General features: G+C 38.0%; 1 protein-coding gene across 4 annotated transcripts in view; it reads right to left on the bottom strand.

Moving 5' to 3' along the window:
- Fer (FER tyrosine kinase) overlaps nucleotides 1–15,272 on the bottom strand; it is a 263,815-nt gene extending 248,543 nt beyond the window's left edge. For 3 of the 4 annotated variants that reach the window (XR_003709785.1, XM_028755700.1, XM_028755699.1), the window contains exons 1-2: nucleotides 15,011–15,272; nucleotides 3,653–3,826 (exon numbers count right to left, since the gene is read on the bottom strand). Coding sequence is in view for 3 of the 4 variants with exons in the window: in XM_028755700.1 (XP_028611533.1) it covers nucleotides 3,653–3,826; nucleotides 15,011–15,217 (381 nt within the window). In the remaining variant the exon portion in view is untranslated. The remainder of the gene's footprint in view (nucleotides 1–3,652; nucleotides 3,827–15,010) is intronic. The other variant, XM_028755701.1, reaches the window with a different exon arrangement.
- Nucleotides 15,273–22,142: the final 6,870 nt, after the last annotated feature.

Consider the following 22,142-nt stretch of genomic DNA (forward strand, 5'->3'; position numbering starts at 1 on the left):
TTTGAAAGAGAGCTGGGAGGAGTATATGAGAGAGTTAGAAAGAGGCAAGGCAAGGAAGAAATGCTGTAATGACACTATAATCTCAAAACTTTTTAATGTTAGAAAAAAAGAAAAATATCATCTATAATCCAAAGGCTAAGAAATCGATTTTCAATGTATAAATCTATGCCTTAAAATTTAACTTTAATTTAATTTTTGGCATCTATACATCTGACATATGTCTACAATGTACAAAGAACAGTAAGAAACAAAACAAATGACCTAATCAATAAATGGCCTGATGGAATAATAAATGGCCAGTTACCAAAGGTGAAATAAAAATGACCAGTATCATGAAAAAGGAAATGTGTAGGCAGCATAGGAGAGCAAACCAGCGAGAAAATCAATTACCAAGGGCATCAATCACTCAATCATTCATTGAGGACATCAATCACCGAGGGCATCAATCACCATGGGCATCAATCACTCAATCACTGAGGATATCCATCACCAACGGCATCAATCACCGACAGCATCACTCCCTCTGGCAATGCTTTTTTGCTTCTCCTTAATAAAAGTCTATATCTCCTCTGTTAAAGAATTACATGAGTTTCTCCCTTGTCCCAGTCAGAGGGGCAGCCATGAAGAAAACAAATAACAGCAAATGACACTGAAGATATGGACCAAGAGGAACCTTTGTATACTGCTAATGGAGCTGTAAACCAATCCAACCTCTGTAAAAATTATGGAGGTTTTGCAAAATAACAGAAATAAATCTACCATATGACCCACATATACCACTCCTGGGTATTTACCTACAGGACTCCTATTCAACATGTCAAGAACATACTTCACACATCAATGAATGTTGTGAAACTATTCACAGCAGCTAAACAGAACCACGGTAAGTGTATGAGAAGGAAGGACTGGGTGAGGAAATATGGTAAATACACACAATGAAATTCTTTCCAGCCAGAAAGAAGGAAGAAGTCATGTTAGCTACATAAGGCAATAATGTCAAATAGAGACAACCACAGTAAGTAAATTAACCCAGTCTCAGAAGGATAAGTATCATGTTTTCTCACATTATACCGTCATGTAAAATCACTTGTGAACATATTTCAAATTGAAGAAAGTAGAAGTAGAAATATAATTGCCGAGAACAACTGGAGGAGGAAGATGAGAAAGACGAAGGGGAAAGAGAAGAATATGCTCAACATCTGCACTGTGAATAATTTGAAAATAATGATGATAAATTTCACTCACTGTAAAATATTAAAGAACAAACAGAAAAGGGTTTCGGTTTGTCCATTTGGTAAGATCATTTCTGTGTATACGTGAGTGCTGGCATGTACATAAGTTCTGCATGCATGCAAAGTGTTTGCGCAGGCCAGAAGATGGCATCAGATGCCCTAGAGTTACTGGAAGTCACGAACTAACATGAGAGTGCTGGTAACTGAATCTGGGTAACTCTGGAAGAGCAGTCAGTGCTCTTAACTTCTGAGCCATTTTTTCAGTACCCAATAGTTTTTATTTTAATAGTGCATAATAACTGGCTTATCAAACAACAGAAATATTTCTTAAAGGAAAAAATAAGAAACAATATATTCTAAATTGTTTAAAACAATAAATTAATACGATGTGTCCAGGTGGTATTTTCTATAAGTAGAAAACTGAATAAATAATGGAAAGAAACTTTAAATTACATTAGCAACTCTAATACATTTTTATTGTTGCTGAAGCTATTTTCTTCATATTTTAAAGACTCAGATGGGAAAGCATTCTATTTGCAGAGACACATACTGTTTGCCAGACAAAAGTCATCATGGGGGGTCAGTGCAAGCTTACAAGAACTGAGTTACTAATTATAAACAAAAAAACATCTTGACCTATAGTCAAAACGCTATTGTGATGCAAGATAAAGGTGTGAAACCTCCTGGTCATCTGAAAATCTTCTAATATACCATCTAAAAGATAAGAAAGGGACAGCATCAAACCCTGCACAAGAGAGTATGATTCTATATCTGAGAGATCTCAGAGACCCCACCTGAAAACGCCTAGAGCTGGTAAACACTTCTGGTAATGTGGACGCATGAAAAATTAACACGCAAGTATCAACAGCCTTCCTATATACAAACAAAAAAAACTCTGAGAAATGAATGACGGGAAATCAAAGTGTACACTGCAGAAATGTAAATGGGGACAGCCAGGATGGAAGCCGATCTGAAGGTTTCTCAAAACCCTACAGACATAACTACCATGTGACCCAGCTGTACACCACTGCCTCCACCTCCACAGTGCTAGGACAAATGGCATCCACCACTATACCTGTGGCCCAAAAATTCTACTTGACAAAAATTTGTTAAACTGCATTCAGAAATAAAAGGTTTATATAAAAGACTTTCCGTTGTAGAAATACCAATAAAGAGCCAGGTGTGGTGGCACATACTTCTTCCCACCCCTTGGGGCAAAACAGAGCTCTAGCAGTTCCAGGTCATCCTGATCTACAGAGGGAGTTCCAAGCCAGCCAAGGCTACATAGTAAACCCTATCTCAAACAAACAAACAAACAAACAAACAAACAGAAAAATGAAAAAAAGAAAAACTCAAAATTTAAGGGATTCAATTACATATAGCATAGTATCTCATTTCTTCAGTTAATAAATGGCATTTTTCAAAAATAAACAGAAAGAACAATCTAGGAACTGAAAAGCAATTACTCAAATGCAACGTATGTGTCAGATTACACCACAGCTACAGCAAACCTACAGAAAACACTTAACCAGCAAGTGTTCTGATGTGTTTAGTAACATTTAATTTCTGTCATTTTTAAGTGGATTAATCAAAGTGTTCTTATTTTTAAAAATAATCTCTATATTACCAATATGTGGTAAAAATGGTTTTGGATAAATGGTATCAGGAGTTTCCCTTAAATGACCCAATACTGGGAGAGAATATGAGCATACATAAAACAAAAGAGCGGGGACCTTGGTGCAGCCACAGGACAGACATGCTACTCTTTTCTTTTGTTTGGAAGCTCTGTAACACAAGTGTTAAGAAATTACCCAGAAGAGACAAACGCTGAAGGTAAAGACACTCAGGACTATTGACTAAGTTATTAATGCAAGGAAGTGTGCGTGTGCGTGTGTGTGTGTGTGTGTGTAACTTTTTCCAAGAGTTAAAAGCTATTTCTTTTTCTATTTTAAAGTTTATGTGTGTAAATGTCTTGCTCCTGTGTATGTCTGTGCACCATGTGCTTGTAGTGCTCACAGAGGCTGAAGAGGAAATCAGATCCCCAGAACTTGAGTTAGAGAGGTTGTAAGCTGCCATGTGGGTGCTAAGAATTAAATCTGGGTCTTCTAGAAAAGCAGGAGTCAGTGCTCTTAACCACTGAGCCATCTCTCCAGCCCTAAAAACTATTTCAGTAAATAAAATTTACGTATTCCACATTATTACAAGATCTCTGAGGCACAGCTTAATGTTCAGTATGTCATCTCTTTGTTGGGACTGAAATAGCATCTTATCAGTAACGTTCTGTACACAACAAAGTATCACTAAAGATAGACAACAAACACTTATATCAGAAATGACAATTTTAAGCTCAAACAGGACAAAATATTAACATAGGTTTTAAAAAGAAATTTGAAAAAAGCACTAACTTCAGGCCGACCTACCTTGATCATCTCTGCCTCGAGCTGCTGATGAATGCCTACATAGCTCTTCTTTACCTGCTGCTTGTCCTTGATCATCATGGTGAGCCTATGCAAGGGCCCAGAGTTCAAGTCCTCTGCGTGTGTCTTCATGATCCTACTAAGCTGTTCTGTCTGCTGAATCATCAGTAGCCAAGACTTCAGAAAAAATAATAACAATAAATTAGCATTTGTATTACAAGTTCCCACTTAACTATGATTTAAATGCTTAACAGTTATAAATGTTTAGTTTTATAAGAACTTTTACATTATAAGTAGCAGGTATTTTGCAAAACTGTACAATGAATTATAAAAGATTTGTATCCAACATGCTCAAGCACAAATGCTTCAAATGTCAGTGAGAGCCTAGGCAGAATACTGTGATGTGCATGGACCATGATATGTGCCTTATGAACTCACCACGTTTGCATGGGATCTGAAACTATGATGAATCACTCCTTCATTAAGATCTAAACTTTAACAAGCTGAGCATGATGGCTCCTGTCTACAATCTTGGCACTCAGAAGAGTAAAATATGCAAACTGTCACATGTTTGAGGCCAGCCTGAACTACATAGTGAGTCAGGTCAGCATGGACTACAGCATGGGACCTTGTCACAAAACTAACAAAAATAAATAAGTAAATAAATAAATAAATAAAATAATAAATAAAGTAATAAAGTAATTAATTAACATCCCTTTTAGTTGGTTGATTTTAGTTGATCAACAAGTATTTAAAGCATCAAAATCCATACAACGAAAACATGGATAGTATCTTAAAGTATAAATAGCAATAATAAATTGTATAACTTTTCATCTAGATTTTCCAGTCTTGTTGAATATAGGCTTTTGTAAAAGGATTTGATGATTTTTTAATTTCCTCAGTTTCTATTGTTATGTCTCTCTTTTCATTTCTGATTTGGTTAATTTGGATCCTTTCTCTGGGCCCTTCAGTTAGTTTGGCTAGGCATTTATCTTGTTGAATTTCTCAAAAAAAAAAAAAAACAGATTTTTGGTTTTGTTGCTTCTTTGTAACATTCTTTTTATCTATTTGGTTGATTATAGCCCTAAGTTGGACTATTTCCTGCCATCTGCTCCTCTTGGATGTGTTTGTTTTTTTTCTGTTCTAGAGTACTCAAGTGTGCTTTTATGTTGCTTGTGTGGGATCTCTCCAATTTCTTTATGAAGGCACTTAGCATTATGAATTTTCCTCTTAACACTGGTTTCACTGTGTTCCATAAGTCTGGGTATGATGTTTCTTCATTTTCATTGAATTCTATATAGTCTTTGATTTCTTTATTTCTTCCCTGATCAACTTATCACTAAGCAGAGAGTTGTTCAGTTTCCATGGGTATGTGGGTTTTCTGTTGTTTTTGTTGTCATTAAAGACCAGACTTAGGCTGTGGTGATCTGATAGGATGCATGAGATTATTTCAATCTTCTTGTATTGGTTGAGCCTTGTTCTGTGACCCATTATATGTTCAATTTTGGAGAAGGTTATTATGAGGTGCTAAGAAGAAGGTATATTCTTTTGTTTTAGGCTGAAATGTTCTGTAGATATGTTAAGTCCATTTGGTTCATAACCTCTATTAGTTTCACTGTGTCTCTGTTTAGTTTCTGGTTCAATGTCCTGTCCATTAGTTAGAGGGAGGTGTTGAAGATGCTCACTATTATTGTTTGGGGTTTAATGTGTGTTTTGAGCTTTGGTAAAGTTTTGTTTATGAATGTCGGTGCCCTTGTGTTTAGGGCATAGATATTCATAATTGAGACTTTTTCTTGGTGGATTTTTCCTCTGATGAATATGAAGTGCCTTTCCCCATCTTGTTTGGTAACTTTCGGTTGAAAGTCTATTTTATTAGATATTAGGATGTCAACTACACCTTGTTTCTTAGGACAATTTCCTTGGAAGACGTTTTTTCTAGCCTTTTACTCTGAGGTAGTGTATGTCTTTGCTATTGAGGTATATTTCCTATATGCAACAAAATGCTGATACTCTTTGCATATCCAGTTTGTTAGCTTATGTCTTTTTACTGGGGAATTGAGTCCATTGATATTGACAGATATTAAAGACAGATAATTGTTAGTTCCAGTTATGTTTGTTATAAGTGGCATTATGTGCATGTGATTCTCTCCTTTTGCCTTTGTTGTGAGATGATTAGTATCTTGTTTTCTCTTTGGTATAGGTACCTTCCTCATGTTGGAGTTTTCCTTCTAGAATCCTCTGTAGGGCTGTATTGGTAGACTGATATTGTTTAAATTTGGTTTTGTCCTGGAATATTTTGTTTTTTTCCATCTATGTTGATTGAGAGTTTTGCTGGAAATAGTAGCCTGGGCTGGCATTTGTGTTCTCTTAGAGTCTGCATGACCTCTATCCAAGATCTTCTGGCTTTTAATGTCTCTGTTGAGAGTCCGGTGTAATTCTGATAGGTCTACCTTTATATGTTACTTGGCCTTTTTCCCTTACAGCTTTTAATATTCTTTCTTTGTTCTGTGCATTTAGTGTTTTGATTATTATGTGACAAGAGGATTTTCTTTTCTGGTCCAATCTATTTGGTGTTCTATTGGCATCTTGTACATTGATGGCCATCTCTTTCTTTAGGTTGAGGAACTTTTCATCTATGATTTTGTTGAAGACGTTTTCAGGTCCTTTGAGCTGGGAATCTCTGCTCTCTTTCTATTCCTATTATTCTTAGATTTGGTCTTCTCATTGTGTCCTGGATTTCCTGGATGTTTTGGGCTAGGAGATTTTTATGTTTTGGATTTTCTTTGAAAGTTCTGTCAATATCGTCTATGTATCTTCTACACCTGCGATTTTTCTCTTCTATCTCTTTTATTCTGTTGGTGATGCTTACATCTATAATTCCTGACCTCTTTCCTAGGATTTCCATTTTAAGTGTTGCCTCCATTTGTGTTTTCTTTATTGTTTCTACTTCCACTTTTAGGTCATGGACCACTTTATTCAATTCCTTTACCTGTCAGATTGTGTTTTCCTTTATTTCTTTAAGGGATATATTTGTTTCCTCTTTAAGACCTTCTACCTGTTTACCTGTGTTTTCCTGCATTCTTTAAAATGAGTTATTTATATCTTCCTTAAAGGTCTCAATTATCTTCATGAGGTAAGACTTTAGCTCAGCTTCCTGATTTTCAGGTGTATTAGTGTATCTAGGGCTTGCTGTGGTTGGAGAACTGGGTTCTGATGATGCCAAGTATACTGGGGTCTGTTGCTCTTGCGCTTGCCTCTTGCCATCTAGTTATCTCTGGTATTAGCTGGTTTGAGTGTCTCTATATGGAGCTTGCCTCCTGTGTCCCTGTGTTGCTGCAGGTCTCCTAGTAGGCCTGTGACCCTGGCTTAGCAGACCACCTGTGGGGCCTCAGACTGTAGGGTCTTCAGAGGGGCAGACAAGCTGCTGATCTGTTGCCCTGCATGCAGCAGATCTCCTGGGAGACCTTCAGACTGTGGGGTCTTTAACGGAGCAGACAAGCTGGTGATATGCTCTCCCTTACTCCTTTAAGGCTAACTTCTACTGTCTAAATCTCAGTTCCTTAAACTGGGGCTCATGAACTCATAGGCATGCATGCATGCATATACACACCAGCAAAAACTTTCCAAATGTGTACCAACCAAAAATTAATAAAAAACAAACCATTAACGACTGAGGTATTGCTGACAGCAGTGTTCATGGAGAGCCCTTGGTTCTAAACCCATGGCATGCACACACCGTGCTGCACACACCGTCTCTCCACGCATTCCCACAAGACACAATGAAATGCCTAAGCTCAGCTTCAAGACCATTGTCTGCTACCAGTTGTAGCAATTTTACTTCACATACAAATTTTTGGCTCTTTTAGAAACAATGGTTTAACTATGCAGACAAAAAATGTTCCTATCATTCCTCAGCATATGTCTATCAAATTGTTTTCATATTAGAATAAGTAAAGTGCTTGGTTTGAAATTTGTCTGTACCTGATTTGAGTCTCATAAAAAGATTATTCAATGAATTATGGCTTAAGATCAAGACAATTTACAACAATTTCTGAGATGATCCTACACATATTTCTGCCAATGTGTTCTATTTGTTAAAGTAGTGCTCTCAGCATTGACAAATATAATTTGATAAATTAGCAAATGCTGAAAAAGTTAAGGTTGTTCTATGTCCTAACAAGACTTAATTTATATTTAAAACAAAAACAAGAAAAGCACATTCATCTTAGCATTTAAATTTGCTTTCATGTTTAATTAATATAAAATTTTATATATGCCAAAGGATTGCTTTAAGATAATTTTTTTCATGATTTAGAATCTGTAAATGCTTGATTTGTGTACCTGGAACTTTATGGAACTTTACACCCAGGTCACATGAAAATTCTCAGACTAAAAGGAGCTGCAAGTGAATCAGGTTTGAGCAGCTCGGATTGAAGTGACTCTGAGTTCATTATCTTTAATATTTGCTTTCTGCTAACTCACAGCCTTTCTGATTCATCCTTTTTATAATATGATTAGACAAATATTTCATCTAATAAATTTATAAACTGTAAGTCACCCATTCAATGTCACATGACTAATAGAAGACTTACATGCAAACATAAATTTATTTCTTAATGGGCTAGGCATGATACAGCTTGAAGCTTGGCAGATAAAAGAGTAGGAAAACTTGTTTCTTGACTACTTTATGAAAACTGTCTATCTTGGCTTTGCACAACAGAGCATGCCCATGACCCCAGCATTTGGGAGGTGGAGGCAGAAAATCAGAAGATCAAGGTCACTCTCAGCCATACAGCAAATTCAAGGCCAGCCTAGGCTACATGAGATCCTGTCTCAAAAAACAAACAAAAACAAATAACTAAGCTAAATAAATCAAACCTTCTAAACTGGTTACAAAGTAAACTGTAACCTTTAATGTGTAATCCTGTACTTAATCACTGTACTGGAGACTAAAGCAAAGGAGAACGTCCTGTACTTCTTGCAGGCCACTACTTCAGAACACTACTTTGTAACATGAAACATCCAACTGAAAAAATCCTAAGTCCAGATTTGTGTCACTCTTGACATGACATGCTTTATTACAAAGCTACAGAGATGAAAATAAAAGGGACATCTCCCCGTAACTTTGTTTTTAACTAACTAAAAGTAATAGTAACCTTTACAATCTCATTAAAAGAAGAATTAAGAAATAAAACACTTTATCCAATCCAAATCCAACACAGGATAATTAGGAACAAGACCAAGTTGCGATATAGATACTGATAGCACACACTTTCCTTTGCCGCAGGAAAACAAAATACTAGTCTGAGATTTTGTTTTTAATTTTAAAACATTAATCAGAGTTTGTAATAATATAGCTAAAATACTGATATAATACTACTTTTATATTGAATCTGTGATATTTAAATATTTTGCATAGTTTTTATGCTTTTGTTTTGTAGTCAAAAATAAAATTTACCTAAAAGTAAATATATCACTTGCAATTCACAGCTTAAAAACATGATTCAATTTAGAAAACTTTCCTGTTCCCCAGCTACCCATAGGAGGTTAGTTGCATGTATTAATATAGCCCAGGATACATAAAATAATCAACATAAATAATAAAGTGACAATTTTTTCTTTGGAAACCAATAGAGGTCAATGGTATTAGATTACGCTGAAATGATTGACTATATAATATTTAAAAAAGTAAATTGCATGCTCAGCTTATTAAAAACAAAAAACTAGAGAGAGGGAGAAAATGTACACCTTCTAGAATTGGAAACAGCTCAGCAGTCAGGAGCACTGGCTGCTCTTCCAGAGGACGGTGTTTGCGTCCCAGCACCCACATTATAGCCCTCAACTGTCTATAATGCCGGTTCCAGGGGGTCTCTGCCCTCTGTGGGGCTCTATGAGCAATACACACACATGGTGCACAGACAGAATTGCGGCTAAAGCATCATGCACATGACATTTTTAAAAGAAAACATACACCTTTTAGAGAAGCACAGGTCCTTTCTTGTCTTACCTTTCAACTAGCAGATATGTGGTAAGATGAATCAGTTTCTCAGAACAGGTAGTAATTTAAGTGTTCTAGGTTTATTATACCAAAAAGTGTGTATTCTGGGATACTGAGTAAAGGAACAAACTACCGTTGGCCCTATAATTACAGCCAGGCACTGAAAATACTCAACAAGATGATTCAAGCTTTAGAATACCTAAATAATAGTTGTCAAAAATAGCTTTGATTATATCCTCCAAGTACTTGATTGCTTTCATCTTGGCTGAATTTTTTCACAAACTCAACATTAAAATTCCATGAAGAATGCACAGGTTCTGCACTACTCAGTAACTCAAAATAAATGATCCTCTGAAGCAACTATTTTTATTTGAGTTTGCCTATTAGATAAGGGAAATGCTGGAGTCTCTAAGTCCTTAGGGGATACAGAAATCCAGAAAACAACTCATTGAATCTCCATAAAACAGAGTTTTCAAAGAGTCAACTCCAAGGACAAAGAAATCTTTAGATGTGCCCCACTCATCAAAACTTCTCTACATTTTCTTCAAATCTTGGTTGCTCCAACCCATCTCTAACCTTGCTGCAATCTGAAATAATTGAGTCTTTTAGAAATATCAGTTTGGGCATTCTATGACCAGAAACCCTGATGGAGCATGCTTCTCACACAGAGCATAGGGTCAGTACTTTAAAACTCCCTAAGTAATTCCACTGCACACGTTCTGGTGTAACAAAGTATTTGTCTCACTAACAGTCTCTTCATTGTACCAATTATATGCTAAAGGTCACAGGGTTTATAGATGTGTTAGGTGCAGAGCATTCAAAACATTAATCAGGGATACATTGAGGATTTACAGCAACTTTATCCAACTTCACATATATTGATTAAGAAATACACATGGCATTTTATCTCGGAATGACTAGAAACATGCCTATTAAGGCAAGAGGGTTGTACCCTGTGGGTTCCTAGAAGTAGGAGAAGAGGCTATCTAAAGCAGGAGACCAAGCTACAGCAGCACATGCAGGTGAGGTTGGCTCACAATGAAGGACTAAGCAATGGCAGCCAGCAAAGGACTGCAGTGCTCATCTCAAATGTATTCCTAAGCAACTGAGTTGAACAGGGTACCATTCATGTACTCACCAAGTGCTTCCTCCACTGCCATATGAAGAAACACACATAAGGCTCACTCGTTCCTTATATATCACTTGGGTTATAACAAATTCACATTTTAAATAAAATATTAAATAAGAACTAACTCTACATCCTGAGAATTATATAAATTATATAGTATTATATAAAACATAATATATATAATTATACATAATTTCACATACAACATAGTATATGGCTATTAAATATTAACTCCAGATCATCAAAAACATTTTTCAATGTAGTATATGAATACTGCTAATATTTCAATATATTTTGTGTTTAAAGGGTTAATCAATATCTCCTTTCAAATAAATTGTTATTGAGGATTTCTTGTATCACTATAATGTGGAGAAACAGTGATGAATATACTTGGACAGTTATAATTTTAATGAACAATAAAACACAAAGTAAAAATGATCTACTGTACAGAGTAAAACAAAAGAAGTAAATAAAATGGCCACAGTAGCTAAAGAAAGTGCTCAGTGGGTAAGGGTTCTTGCTACTCTAACAGAAGACCACATTTTGGCTGCCAGTACCCACTGCAAGTGGCTCACAAACAACTGTAACTCCAGTCCCAAAGGACCCAACCTACTTCTGAACACTGTGGGTACCTGCATACACGTGTATACACACACACACACACACACACACACACACACACACACACAGAGGAAACATATACACACACATATACACATAAAAAAAATAAATATTTTTCAAAAATAGCTCTAATATACATGGAAAAGGTAGTTCATTATGCTCGCTTTTAGAGAAATAAATAAGACAATAATAGATACTATATAGTATTCATTACATCACAAAAACTTAAAAGTGTGAGTGTTAGAAACTGACAGGCTCATACAGATCTGGTAAATATGCAAAATGGCACAAGATCTATAGGGAAATTTATATTTATACTGGCAATATATAATGAAACTACACATACACTCATATTTTGACCTAGAAAGCCCATGTCTATGAATTTACCATATATACACTCATGAATACACAAAAATGTCTCTGTATAATAGCACTTTTATGACATTATTTATAACTACAAAACTCTGTAGAGGTTCTAAACTGGTTTTATGCTAAAATATCTCTTCCAAAGAAAATTGGCCTCTCAAGGAAAAGTCTAGTTCAGGGTGGGAGACAGGAGCGCTCCAGACAACCCTGGGGGTTCTAGTTGTACTACAACATATAGCAGTGCTAAAGCAGAACCAACAGCTGCAAGCAGAGATGGCTGCTTAGGCCGCCACCTCCAGCCATCTACAGTCCATCAAAAGCAAAACAAATGAAAACGCGAGCCATACAAAACTGTGCTCTTGGGAATAGACAGTATATACACACTTCAAAAACAACTTTAGGTAAAGCTGAAAATAATTAAATAATGGAACACTGTATCTCATGTTTAAGTGTGAAATGAAAGTTCATTGAAAAGATGAAAGCTAAATGAAATGACTGAATTATTGGAACAGCAAACAAGATGTGAAGGTTAGGAGATAGCTCTTACCACACAGGCCTGGAGACAGCTGTAATTCAGATTCCCAGAGTCCACATAAAAGCCAGGAGCTGTGGATTCTGGCCTGTGATGTCAACACTGATGGGGTAGAATCAGGACTGCTGGGTAAGCTGGCTATCTAGTCAGGGCAAGGTGTCATGTTTGATTATTGAAGTGAGTATGTGGGGATCAGAGGATGACCCTAAGGAGCTGGCCCCCTCCTCCCCACCTCACTGAGGCAGTGTTTCCTTGCTTCTGCCTTGCACTCCAGGCTGTCTGCATCCAGGCAATTCCACACCTCTGCCTCCCACCTCACTGCAGACTATAGATGCACACCACCACACTCAGCTCTTTACATGGGATCTTGGGACTGATCTAACAATATAGGCCGTTAGGCCTACACTGCAAGTACTTTTAGCCACTGAGCCATCCCACAGCCCAAGAAATTCATCTTTAACAATAGTATGTAATGTAACTAAAAAAAATAATAAAAATATGTAAGATAACCAAACTATTATAACTTGATTCATCATATAGAAGATATAATCTTAGAAAACACACGCACAAATATTTTGGAATAAAGAGACATAATATATTCTTAACTAACTCATAAACTGTTACATTCCCTGTGACTATGGAGAAGTATTAATTTTTCCAGTTACCTAAAATACCTAGATAAAAATATATAAAATAATACCACCCTAAAGACACTAGTTATCAGTAAATGAAACAATGATCCCTTATAGATAATAAATCATGATCTAAGTCTTAACACTACCAAGGCTGACTAGGTTAAAAAAAAAAAATGTCTAGATCACAATTAAGCAAAACCTGAGTAATGTCCTGTTGAGAAGAGTGACTTCAGAACACAAAGGGGCCAAAATACTCAGTGGACCAGCAGAATTCATGGTCCCCTAGGAAAGAACAGGGACAAAGCATTATGAAAGAGAGAAAAACACACAGAGAAAATTCTGGAAACCTACAGACTCCCCTTCAATTATAAAGGTGAGTACTGGACAGCTTGCATGTGTGAGGAAACTAGTAAAACCCAGAAAGCAACCACACCAAAACAGACTGCAAGAGACTCTCCAAGAGCTCACAATGCATGGCAGTGCCCCAAAGTCAGAAGTCACATCTTTATAATAACTGGACCCTTCTGAATGTCAGGAAAGATGTTGCTAAGGTAGAGAAGATAACATGATCAGAAATTCAATTACTCTGTAGTCGGACCTAACAAATGTAAAAGCAAAGGCAAGAGGATCAAACTGTCTGCAAGGGGTTGAGCCACATCCCAAAGCAAAGCTCAGAATATATAAAGAAATACAAACACATCCAACAAGCTCAAAAGAAAAGTCCATGATGCTGAAAGCAAACCAAGGACAAGAAGAGCTAACCCAGAAAAGGCTGGGGTGAAGGGGGTCAGCTCAGTGGCAGCATGCTTGCCTACACAAAACCCTAGGTCTGATCCCCAGCACCATGGAGGGGAGGACAGGAATGAAACAAAGTAGAACACATGATAGAACAGCTGCTATGACTACATCCTCTACATCGAGGAAAAGAGAAAGAGCATACTGAATAGAAACACAGAAGACACAGAAAGGAGTGACTAACAAGATGTGTTAACAAGGTACTCCTTTAACATGGGACCTGTACAACACAACCATCAGAGAAATCAAAGCTAGGTGAGAAACCACATTTGTCTTTAGTTCATTGTGAGCCTTAACTGACGAGTAATATTTGCTTTTCATTCTTCAGTACGTGGCTATGTGGTTTTCCTGTCACTTCAACTTAAGAAACTGGCCTTTCTCTACTATGTTCTTAGCACCCTAGCTGAGGGTCCCTGGGTTATGTACCATTCCTTTATCATTTTGTTCTTGACAAAACTACCTCTTTCTTTCACCTCATGATTATATGCTTCACCCCAGGGTTGGGAAAATTATAGAGATTAAAAATGACTTTAGCCCTCCCAAGTTCTGTCTACTGCAGACTTCAAAGAGAATGAGTTTCAGGACAGCCAAGGTTATGTAGACCTTGCTTCAAATTTTTAATTAATTAATTTTAAGAAAATCTCAATTAAAGGTGGTAAGTAAATGATAATAATTAAAGGAAGATAAAACAAAGAAAAAAACAAATAAATGGTCAAATAATAAATTTAACTATAATAATATTAAATAACCACATTAAAATATATTCTGAACAGAAAGGATACTAAAGTAAGCACATAAAATTTTACAGGACACAGGCCTTGGATGATGTTCCAGTGGGTAAAAGTGTCAGCTGTAATCTGAGTCTAAATCCCTACCACCCACATAAACTAGGCAGACTTGACTGCATGTGGCTGTAATCCCAGTACTTGGAGGCAGAATCAGGTGGATCCCAGGAGCTTGCTGCCCAGAGAGCCTAGTGGTTAGGCTAAGCCCAAACCTAAACAAGTTCCCTAACTCAGGGACTAAGCTGGAAAGCTATACAAAACTCCACCATTCTCCTCCAGCCTCCACATGCAGTGCTCAGGTGCATGCATCTGCAGACGTACCTATCTGTGCATACGTGCATACACCACACACAGAAAGATCCTTTAGAGGATGCAGATGAGACAGTATTAAGAAAATGTAAAACATAGCAAGTTGCCATTGGTATGCTCATTCAATAATATGATCTATTTGTTCTAAGGACAAATATGATGCTATACAAGACAACTGGAATCCGTCTTACCTTGGACACATTGCTGACATAATTCACTTGCACGGCGCTTTCTTTATCAACTTGGTTACAAAGATTCTGCAGAGTATATGCATATTCTTTATCGCTTTTTATTCTCAGAGCCATAAATTTCTTCACTGTCTCCAGTAACCGTAGTTCCCAGTCTTGCAACTTTAACACAGCTTCCTGTGAGTTCTTTAGGTCACTCCCAAATCCCATTTTGTATGATACAGCTTGTCCTCCACACTGTGCACGTGAGCCTGCTAGTCAGCACATATCTGTGAACATAGACATAAGTCAGTTAGAAGGAAGTTCATCCTCAAATCAAAAGTATGGTCCACTGAATTTTTTTGTTTGTTTAACTTGGAATACTGCTTTATATCTCAAATTTGGAAGTGATTTTCTTCATTGTGAACAAAGTTGAGCAGGCATATAATTCATCAAAATTGTTTCCAGAGGAAATACAACATAAAATAAAGGACATCAAATTACTAATATCAATTCATACATTTATTTAAATCCTGCAATTATTTTTTAATCAGATTAACATGACATCAACACATATTCCAAGTGTATGTTTTTGTTGTTGGCAATGAGTTACAAAATACAAATTGCATTTCAAAGTTAGATAACAGAATTTGGGAAATTAACTGATTATGTTTGCCAGGGTCCAGCCTCGACAAGAGTTGGGGCTCATCAAGGATTAGGTAGGCCAATAAGAAGACACACAATTGAGATACAATACTGACAGGCTAGGTTTGTTTTGTTTTGTTTGACATGGGAGTCCTTGAACTTGGGAGTCAGGGTGCTCACTTAGACTTAACTCAGCCCCAGTCTTTTATTGAAATCATACAAGGAAGTTGGAATTACAAAGTTCATAGGGGGATGGGTAAATGCTTCTCTATTTTCCTGTGCCAACATTTTCTTATGACACAGAGTAGTACAGACTTAGAACACACACAAAAAAAGGGAACTATACAATCTCAAACATAAAAGTTTTAGAGAAAGCACAATTTTTTTATATCTCCCAACCATCAGTCTCTGGTGAGGTCGGAGGGCAGCAATATTGTGATTACAAAGTCAGTATCTCACATGTGCGAAACATCATGGTTTCATAAAAGGACAAGCATGAGGTCATACTGCTGCCCCTGCAGTCTTTGGATTTCCAATCTGGGTCAAACATCCAGGACCCCATCCATCTGTCTACAAAAACATCCTCACTTGACCTGTATAGAGAACTCCTAGGGGGCTGCCACCATCATCCCTGAACCCAAGGAAGCCATTGCTAACTTTCTGGGAAATATCTGTATGTTATTCCATCCTCAGTTTTATAATAAAAATGTCCTGTTTTTACTATACAGACTGGGGGAACAGCTGCAGATTTACTCATCTCTGCCCATGGCTCTCAGTTACTTTCATTTCCACCTCAAGTGAATGATTATAACATACATTTATTTCTTTTGAATTCATGAAAAGCCTTCACTTTAATATTATTGGTAAAATCTAGTTTCTAGATACCTAGTAGCGGGCTCCTACTAGGTCTTGTCAGGTCATCAAGTATCGGTTTAATCAATGAAGGAAGAAAGAGAAGAAACAGTAAATAGATAAAAAGAATGATAAGTACTAAGAATAATTGCAGAAATGATATCACGAGGTGCTTGCACCAAAGAAGCAGGCCTTGGGGCCTCTCAGTACTCATACTGGGACCCACATGAGGCCACTGCCTCGCACTCTGAAACACAGTACCCCTGGCAGGTTTTTCTTCCTTGTCATCGGGGTCCAGGCATCTCCAGCTTACACGGGGTGTCTCCAACATATGTTGACATTACAAAACAATCCAAAAGTGCAAATGTATTCAAAAGTAAACATGGTGGGGCTAGAAGAGCTAGCCCGGATCCCTGGGAGCTCCCAGAGACTGAGCTTCCAACCAGGCAGCACACACAGGCTGGTCCTAGGTCCCCAACACAAATACACCAGAGGACTGTCTGGTTTGGCTTCAGTGGGAGAAGACATGCCTAATCCTCGAGAGACTTGAGGCCCCAGGGAGTGGGGAGGCCTAGTGGGAGGGGAGCACCGTCTTGGAGACAGTGGGGAGGAGGAATAGATTGAGGAATCTGAACTGCTGAGCCATCTCTCCAGCAGGTCCCATGAAGGCTGGAAGCCATGTGTGGGGGAATTCGAGGGTGGGAAGGTGGGAGTTGGGGGTAGATGGGGGCACATCCTCATAGAAGCAGAGGAGGAGGGATGGGATAGGAGGTTCCTGGGTGGGAGGGGGGAAATAGGATAAGGGGAGAACATCTAAAATGTAAATAAAATATCCAATAATAATAAAAAAAAGAGTTAAAAAAATGACAACTAAATGTCTTCTCCCAAAGGTCTGGAAGAAAATGAGGATGTGCACTGTACTGTTGTTCTACCAGGGGCTATATACATTGGACTGGCATAGTAAAATAAAAGACATTTGGGACAGATGGCTAGAGAGATTGTACTTAGAGTGTATACTGTTCTTCCAGAAGACACAAGTTCAGTTCTCAGTGAGGGGTGGCGCACACCAGCCTGTACTCCAACTCTAGGGAATACAACTCCTCAGGTACCTGCATTCTATGTACACACCCACACATACACACATAACTAAAAACAAAAATAATCAGATTAGATAAGTGAAATGATTTCCATTTGCAGATGATACCACTTCATAAAGAGAAGACCCAAACGAAGGTTTAAGCAAGTGTCAGAATTGAGTGTGATTCAGAATTGAGTGTGATTATGTTACCAAGTACTACAGACAAGGAGCAGATGTCCTCTGTGAGCTCCTATTTTAGAACCTACTTTGCCTACCTCGGCTCCATCATCTAGCATTTCCACCATCTCCCAAAGTTGTCACTGGACTGTGAGTTTAAAGATTAGAGCTTATCCCTGGGTCTTTTTCTCCGATTCCTGGTTTCCAAGACGAGCAGCTTCTACAAAACACTCCTCCTACCATGATATACTTATTCTCTTACCACGAGCTCAGAAACAGAGCCAAAGGACAATGGAAGGAACTCAATGAAACCATGAGCCAAAATGAACTCTTCTTTCCTTAAGTGGCTTTGTTCACATGCTGTCAGACCTACACAATGTTAACATACACAGATTCAGTGTTAGAAAGTCAGCTAAATGTCTATAGATCAGAAAAAAAATCAGACCAAAAATTAAATTAAAAATCAATTCCATTTACAGAAACATGAAGAAAACAATAAGACACTTGGGAAGGAATCTTTTTTTAAAAGCAAACTTACGTCTTCAAACTAAAAAGCCTACATCATAAATAAGCTCCTCAAAGACTCGGGTTCAAAGGTAGAAGAATTAATGTGTTAACAAAGCAAGATCCTCCAGTTTGATCTATACATTTGACACAATCTGTATTGAAATCACATTGTACATCAAAGAAATTAAGGCACAAAAGACCACATATTGTATAATTCTGTTCACATGACGTGTCTAGCAAGAGTCCATCTAGAGATACAGGAGAGATTTGGGTTGTCTAGGGCTAATGAATTTGAAGAGAAATGGAGGATCCCTGAGAAGTATTAGGTTTCTTTCTGTGGTGATGGAAGTATTCTGAAATTGGTTGTGATGGCAGCACAACTCTGTGAGTGGATTAAAAACAACTAATAGAACTAAGAGTTCTATTGGGTGAACTCTTTAGTATGGGAGTGTTACGTTTAGCTACAGTTTGATGCTTCCCTCAAGGCTGCATGTACTGGGATTTAACCCTCGGGAGAGGTAAAAAGAAGGTGGAAAGTTAATCCCACTGTGGTGTTTACCAGGAACACCTCTGGGAGATGATCGGGATGAAGTTAAGTTGTTACCATGGAGCCCCATCACTGAATCCTGGTAGCTTTATAAGAGGCAGACAACCCCAAAAGTCCTCTCTCTGCCTGCTTGTCTATCTGTGTATATCTCTGTCTCTCTGTCTCGTGGTATCTCTCCCATCTATTTCTCTGTTGTCTGTGTGTGTGTGTGTGTGTGTGTGTGTGTGTCTGTGTGTCTGTGTGTGTCTGTGTGGAGTATGGGAGTGTTTCTCTCTCTCTCTCTCTCTCACACACACACACACACACACACACACACACACATATACACACACACTCTGGAAGAGAAAAAGAGACAGGACATCCATAGATGTGGCTCACTGACCTTTAACCTCCAGACCCTGAGCTCAAATATCGTTGCCTTATTTATAAATTCAGTCTGTGTTATAATGTTATTGGTAACAGAAAACAGACTAAAACTCAAACAATAACTCAAAATAGTTATTTAAAAATCACTGAGACTTATGATCACCTACACACCAGCTATCATAAACCTTCCCAAGATATTCTTGTTTACTGTAAATCCTGAAAACTATTACAGAATTTATTTTGCCCTCTGTTTTCCAGGGCTTTCCAGCAGTGAATCTTTCAATCCAGGCAAAAGAAATGTGCAAGGGGCCTTCGTTTCCAGACACTAGAAGGCAGGTGTTTTGTTGTAGTGGCAATGGCTCTTTGTTTGCTCATTTTTGTGGTGCTGGAAACTGAACCCTGGGCTCCCACATGCTAGACAAGTGCTCTCTACCACTTAGCCAGTCCATACCATAGAGTCTTGTTTCCAGTTAATGACACTGACATCATCTATAATATACAAACACAAAAAAAGTTTATCTCCAAACTTCAGTTGCTTCATCTAAACAAATGTCAAATGTTATTACTCTCCAAAAAGAGAATAAATTTCAACTGTCCCCCAACCAAAAGATGTTCAATTGTGTGAACTATAAAGTAATTAAGAAAAACATTTTGAGTTATAAGAAACTCCTTGCTAACATTTCTAAAGCAACAACCAATACTGACGCCCCTTTAGCTAAGTCAGTGACTACAGGAGGCCACCTGACTCTCACTGTGTATTAACCAGGATGACTCCAGGCTTCCAGGTCCAGACAGCAGCTTTAAAACTATGACTCTGGGGGTTTAGCTCAGTGCTAGAACATTTTCTAATAGGTAAACGCTCAATCCCATGGAAAAAAAACAATCATTTGTGGGGCTCAAAACTGACAATGAGTTGTTGTTGTTGTTGTTGCTATTTTTACCTGCAGCTGTGGAAACATACTTTTCAGCCTATGTCCAAACAAAGAACAAGGAATATTTTCGAGGGAAGAAATGCTAGAAATGTTTTTAATTTAACTTTTAAAAAAACCTACTAAATGTAAGACTGTGGTTCATTTTAGTCCTGATGTGGCATAAATACCATCTTTGCTTCTAAATGCATCTTGATAAGCATTTTTGTATTTTTATTTCTGCTATCTATCAGAAGCTTCAAAAAAATATGTACAGCTCAGGAAAAGAAATGGGACACATAATCTGGCAGCATCTGGGAAATGGTCCAGCCTGTCCTAAGAGGCTTATTTATGTTTATTAATAAGCTACGTAAGAATGTATACATACCTCTCTTTGGGAAAAGGGGGGAATAATGATGTTTTTTAAAGTAAGATAACTCCATAGTCAATTAACTGAGTCTGACTGTTGGGCTGACTGACCTGACAAACACTTAAGAAATCATCAGATCAATACACAACATATAAATACCCATTCATGGCAAATCGGATATATGTTAAGACCAGATTTTCAGTAACAAGCAAAGAACAAAAAACTAGATAACTGAGATATTCTGTGGGCAGTGATTAACTAGACTACAACCCAGCCTATGCTTCACCTTTTCTACCTGGAATTAGCAAGTCAAGCAGATGGGCTCTGCTAGAGAGAGACCCAATTATAGCAAACAAACCATTCAAGGATGTGGTAGTACATTTTTATGACAATCTCTCTTCCATTCTAAGAGACTAGAACTGTTGCCTCACAGTCCAGTTCATAATATACACGGAGATCACACAAACTTGGCCTGATATTCTACTGTGTACTGAGCCAATTTGTTTAACCTGCCTTTAAGAAAATAATATAACCTTACTTGTCTTGAATTTCCTATGTAATCAGCTTTCAAATCCTGTGCTAATGCATAGCTTTAATCTTTTTTTTAAATTTTTTTTATTGGATGTTTTATTTACATTTCATATGTTGTCCCCTTACCCCATCCCCCACCCACCAAGGAACCCCCAATCCCCTGACCCCTCCTCCTTCTTCTCTGTGGATGTAACCTCTATCTACCCCCCCCCCACTCCCACCTCCCCACCCTCAAAATTCCCACCCCCTGGGGCATCCAGCCTTCATGAGGTCAAGGATCTCTTCTTCCACCTATGATCAGCAGGGCCCTCCACTCTTACATATTCAGCTAAAGCCCTGGATCCCTCCCTAAGTGCTCCCAGGCTGGTGGTTTAGATCCTGGGAGCTGTGGTTGGTTGGTATTGTTGCTCTCCTCATGGTGCCACAAACCCTTTCAGCTCCTTCAGTCTTCACTCTAACTCCTCCATTGAGAACCCCATGATCAGTTCAATGGCTAGTTGTGAGCATCTGCCTCTGAATATGTCAGACTCTTGAAGGCCTCTGAGGAGACATCCATATCAGGCTCTTATCAGCATGCACTTCCTGTCTTCCACATCAGCATCTACCTTTGGTGATTGCACATGGGATAGATACTCAGGTGGAGTGGTCTTCAGACGGCCCCTCCTTCAGGTTCTGTCCCTCACTTTGTCTCCATATTTGCTCCCTTGAGTATTTTGTTGCTCTTTCTAAGAAGGACCAAATCACCCCAACTTGGTCTTCCTTCTTTATGAGCTTCATGTGTCCTGTGAGTTGCATCTTGGGCATTTCAAGGTTCTGGGCTAATATCCAATAATCAGTGAGTGAATACCATGTGTGTTCTTTTGTGATTGGCTTACCTCACTCAGGATGATAATTTCTAGTTCCATCCATTTACCTAGGAACCTCTCGAATTCATTGTTTTTAATAGCTGAGTAATACTCCATTGTGTAAATGTACCATATTTTTTTAATCCATTCCTCAGTTGAAGGACATCTGGGTTCTTTCCAGCTCCTGGCTATTATAAATAAGGCTGCACAGCTTTAATCTTAAACTATGTATTCTTCCATGCCCCTGACCCGCAGCAATGCATGTGAGCATGTGTGTTACGGCACTCATTTACTGAGAACAGCCCATAGGTAGAAAGCAACCTTCTCTAG

The sequence above is a fragment of the Grammomys surdaster genome, unplaced genomic scaffold (assembly GCF_004785775.1).
Source record: "Grammomys surdaster isolate TR1022 unplaced genomic scaffold, NIH_TR_1.0 126076, whole genome shotgun sequence".
Classification (NCBI taxonomy): Eukaryota; Metazoa; Chordata; class Mammalia; order Rodentia; family Muridae; genus Grammomys; species Grammomys surdaster.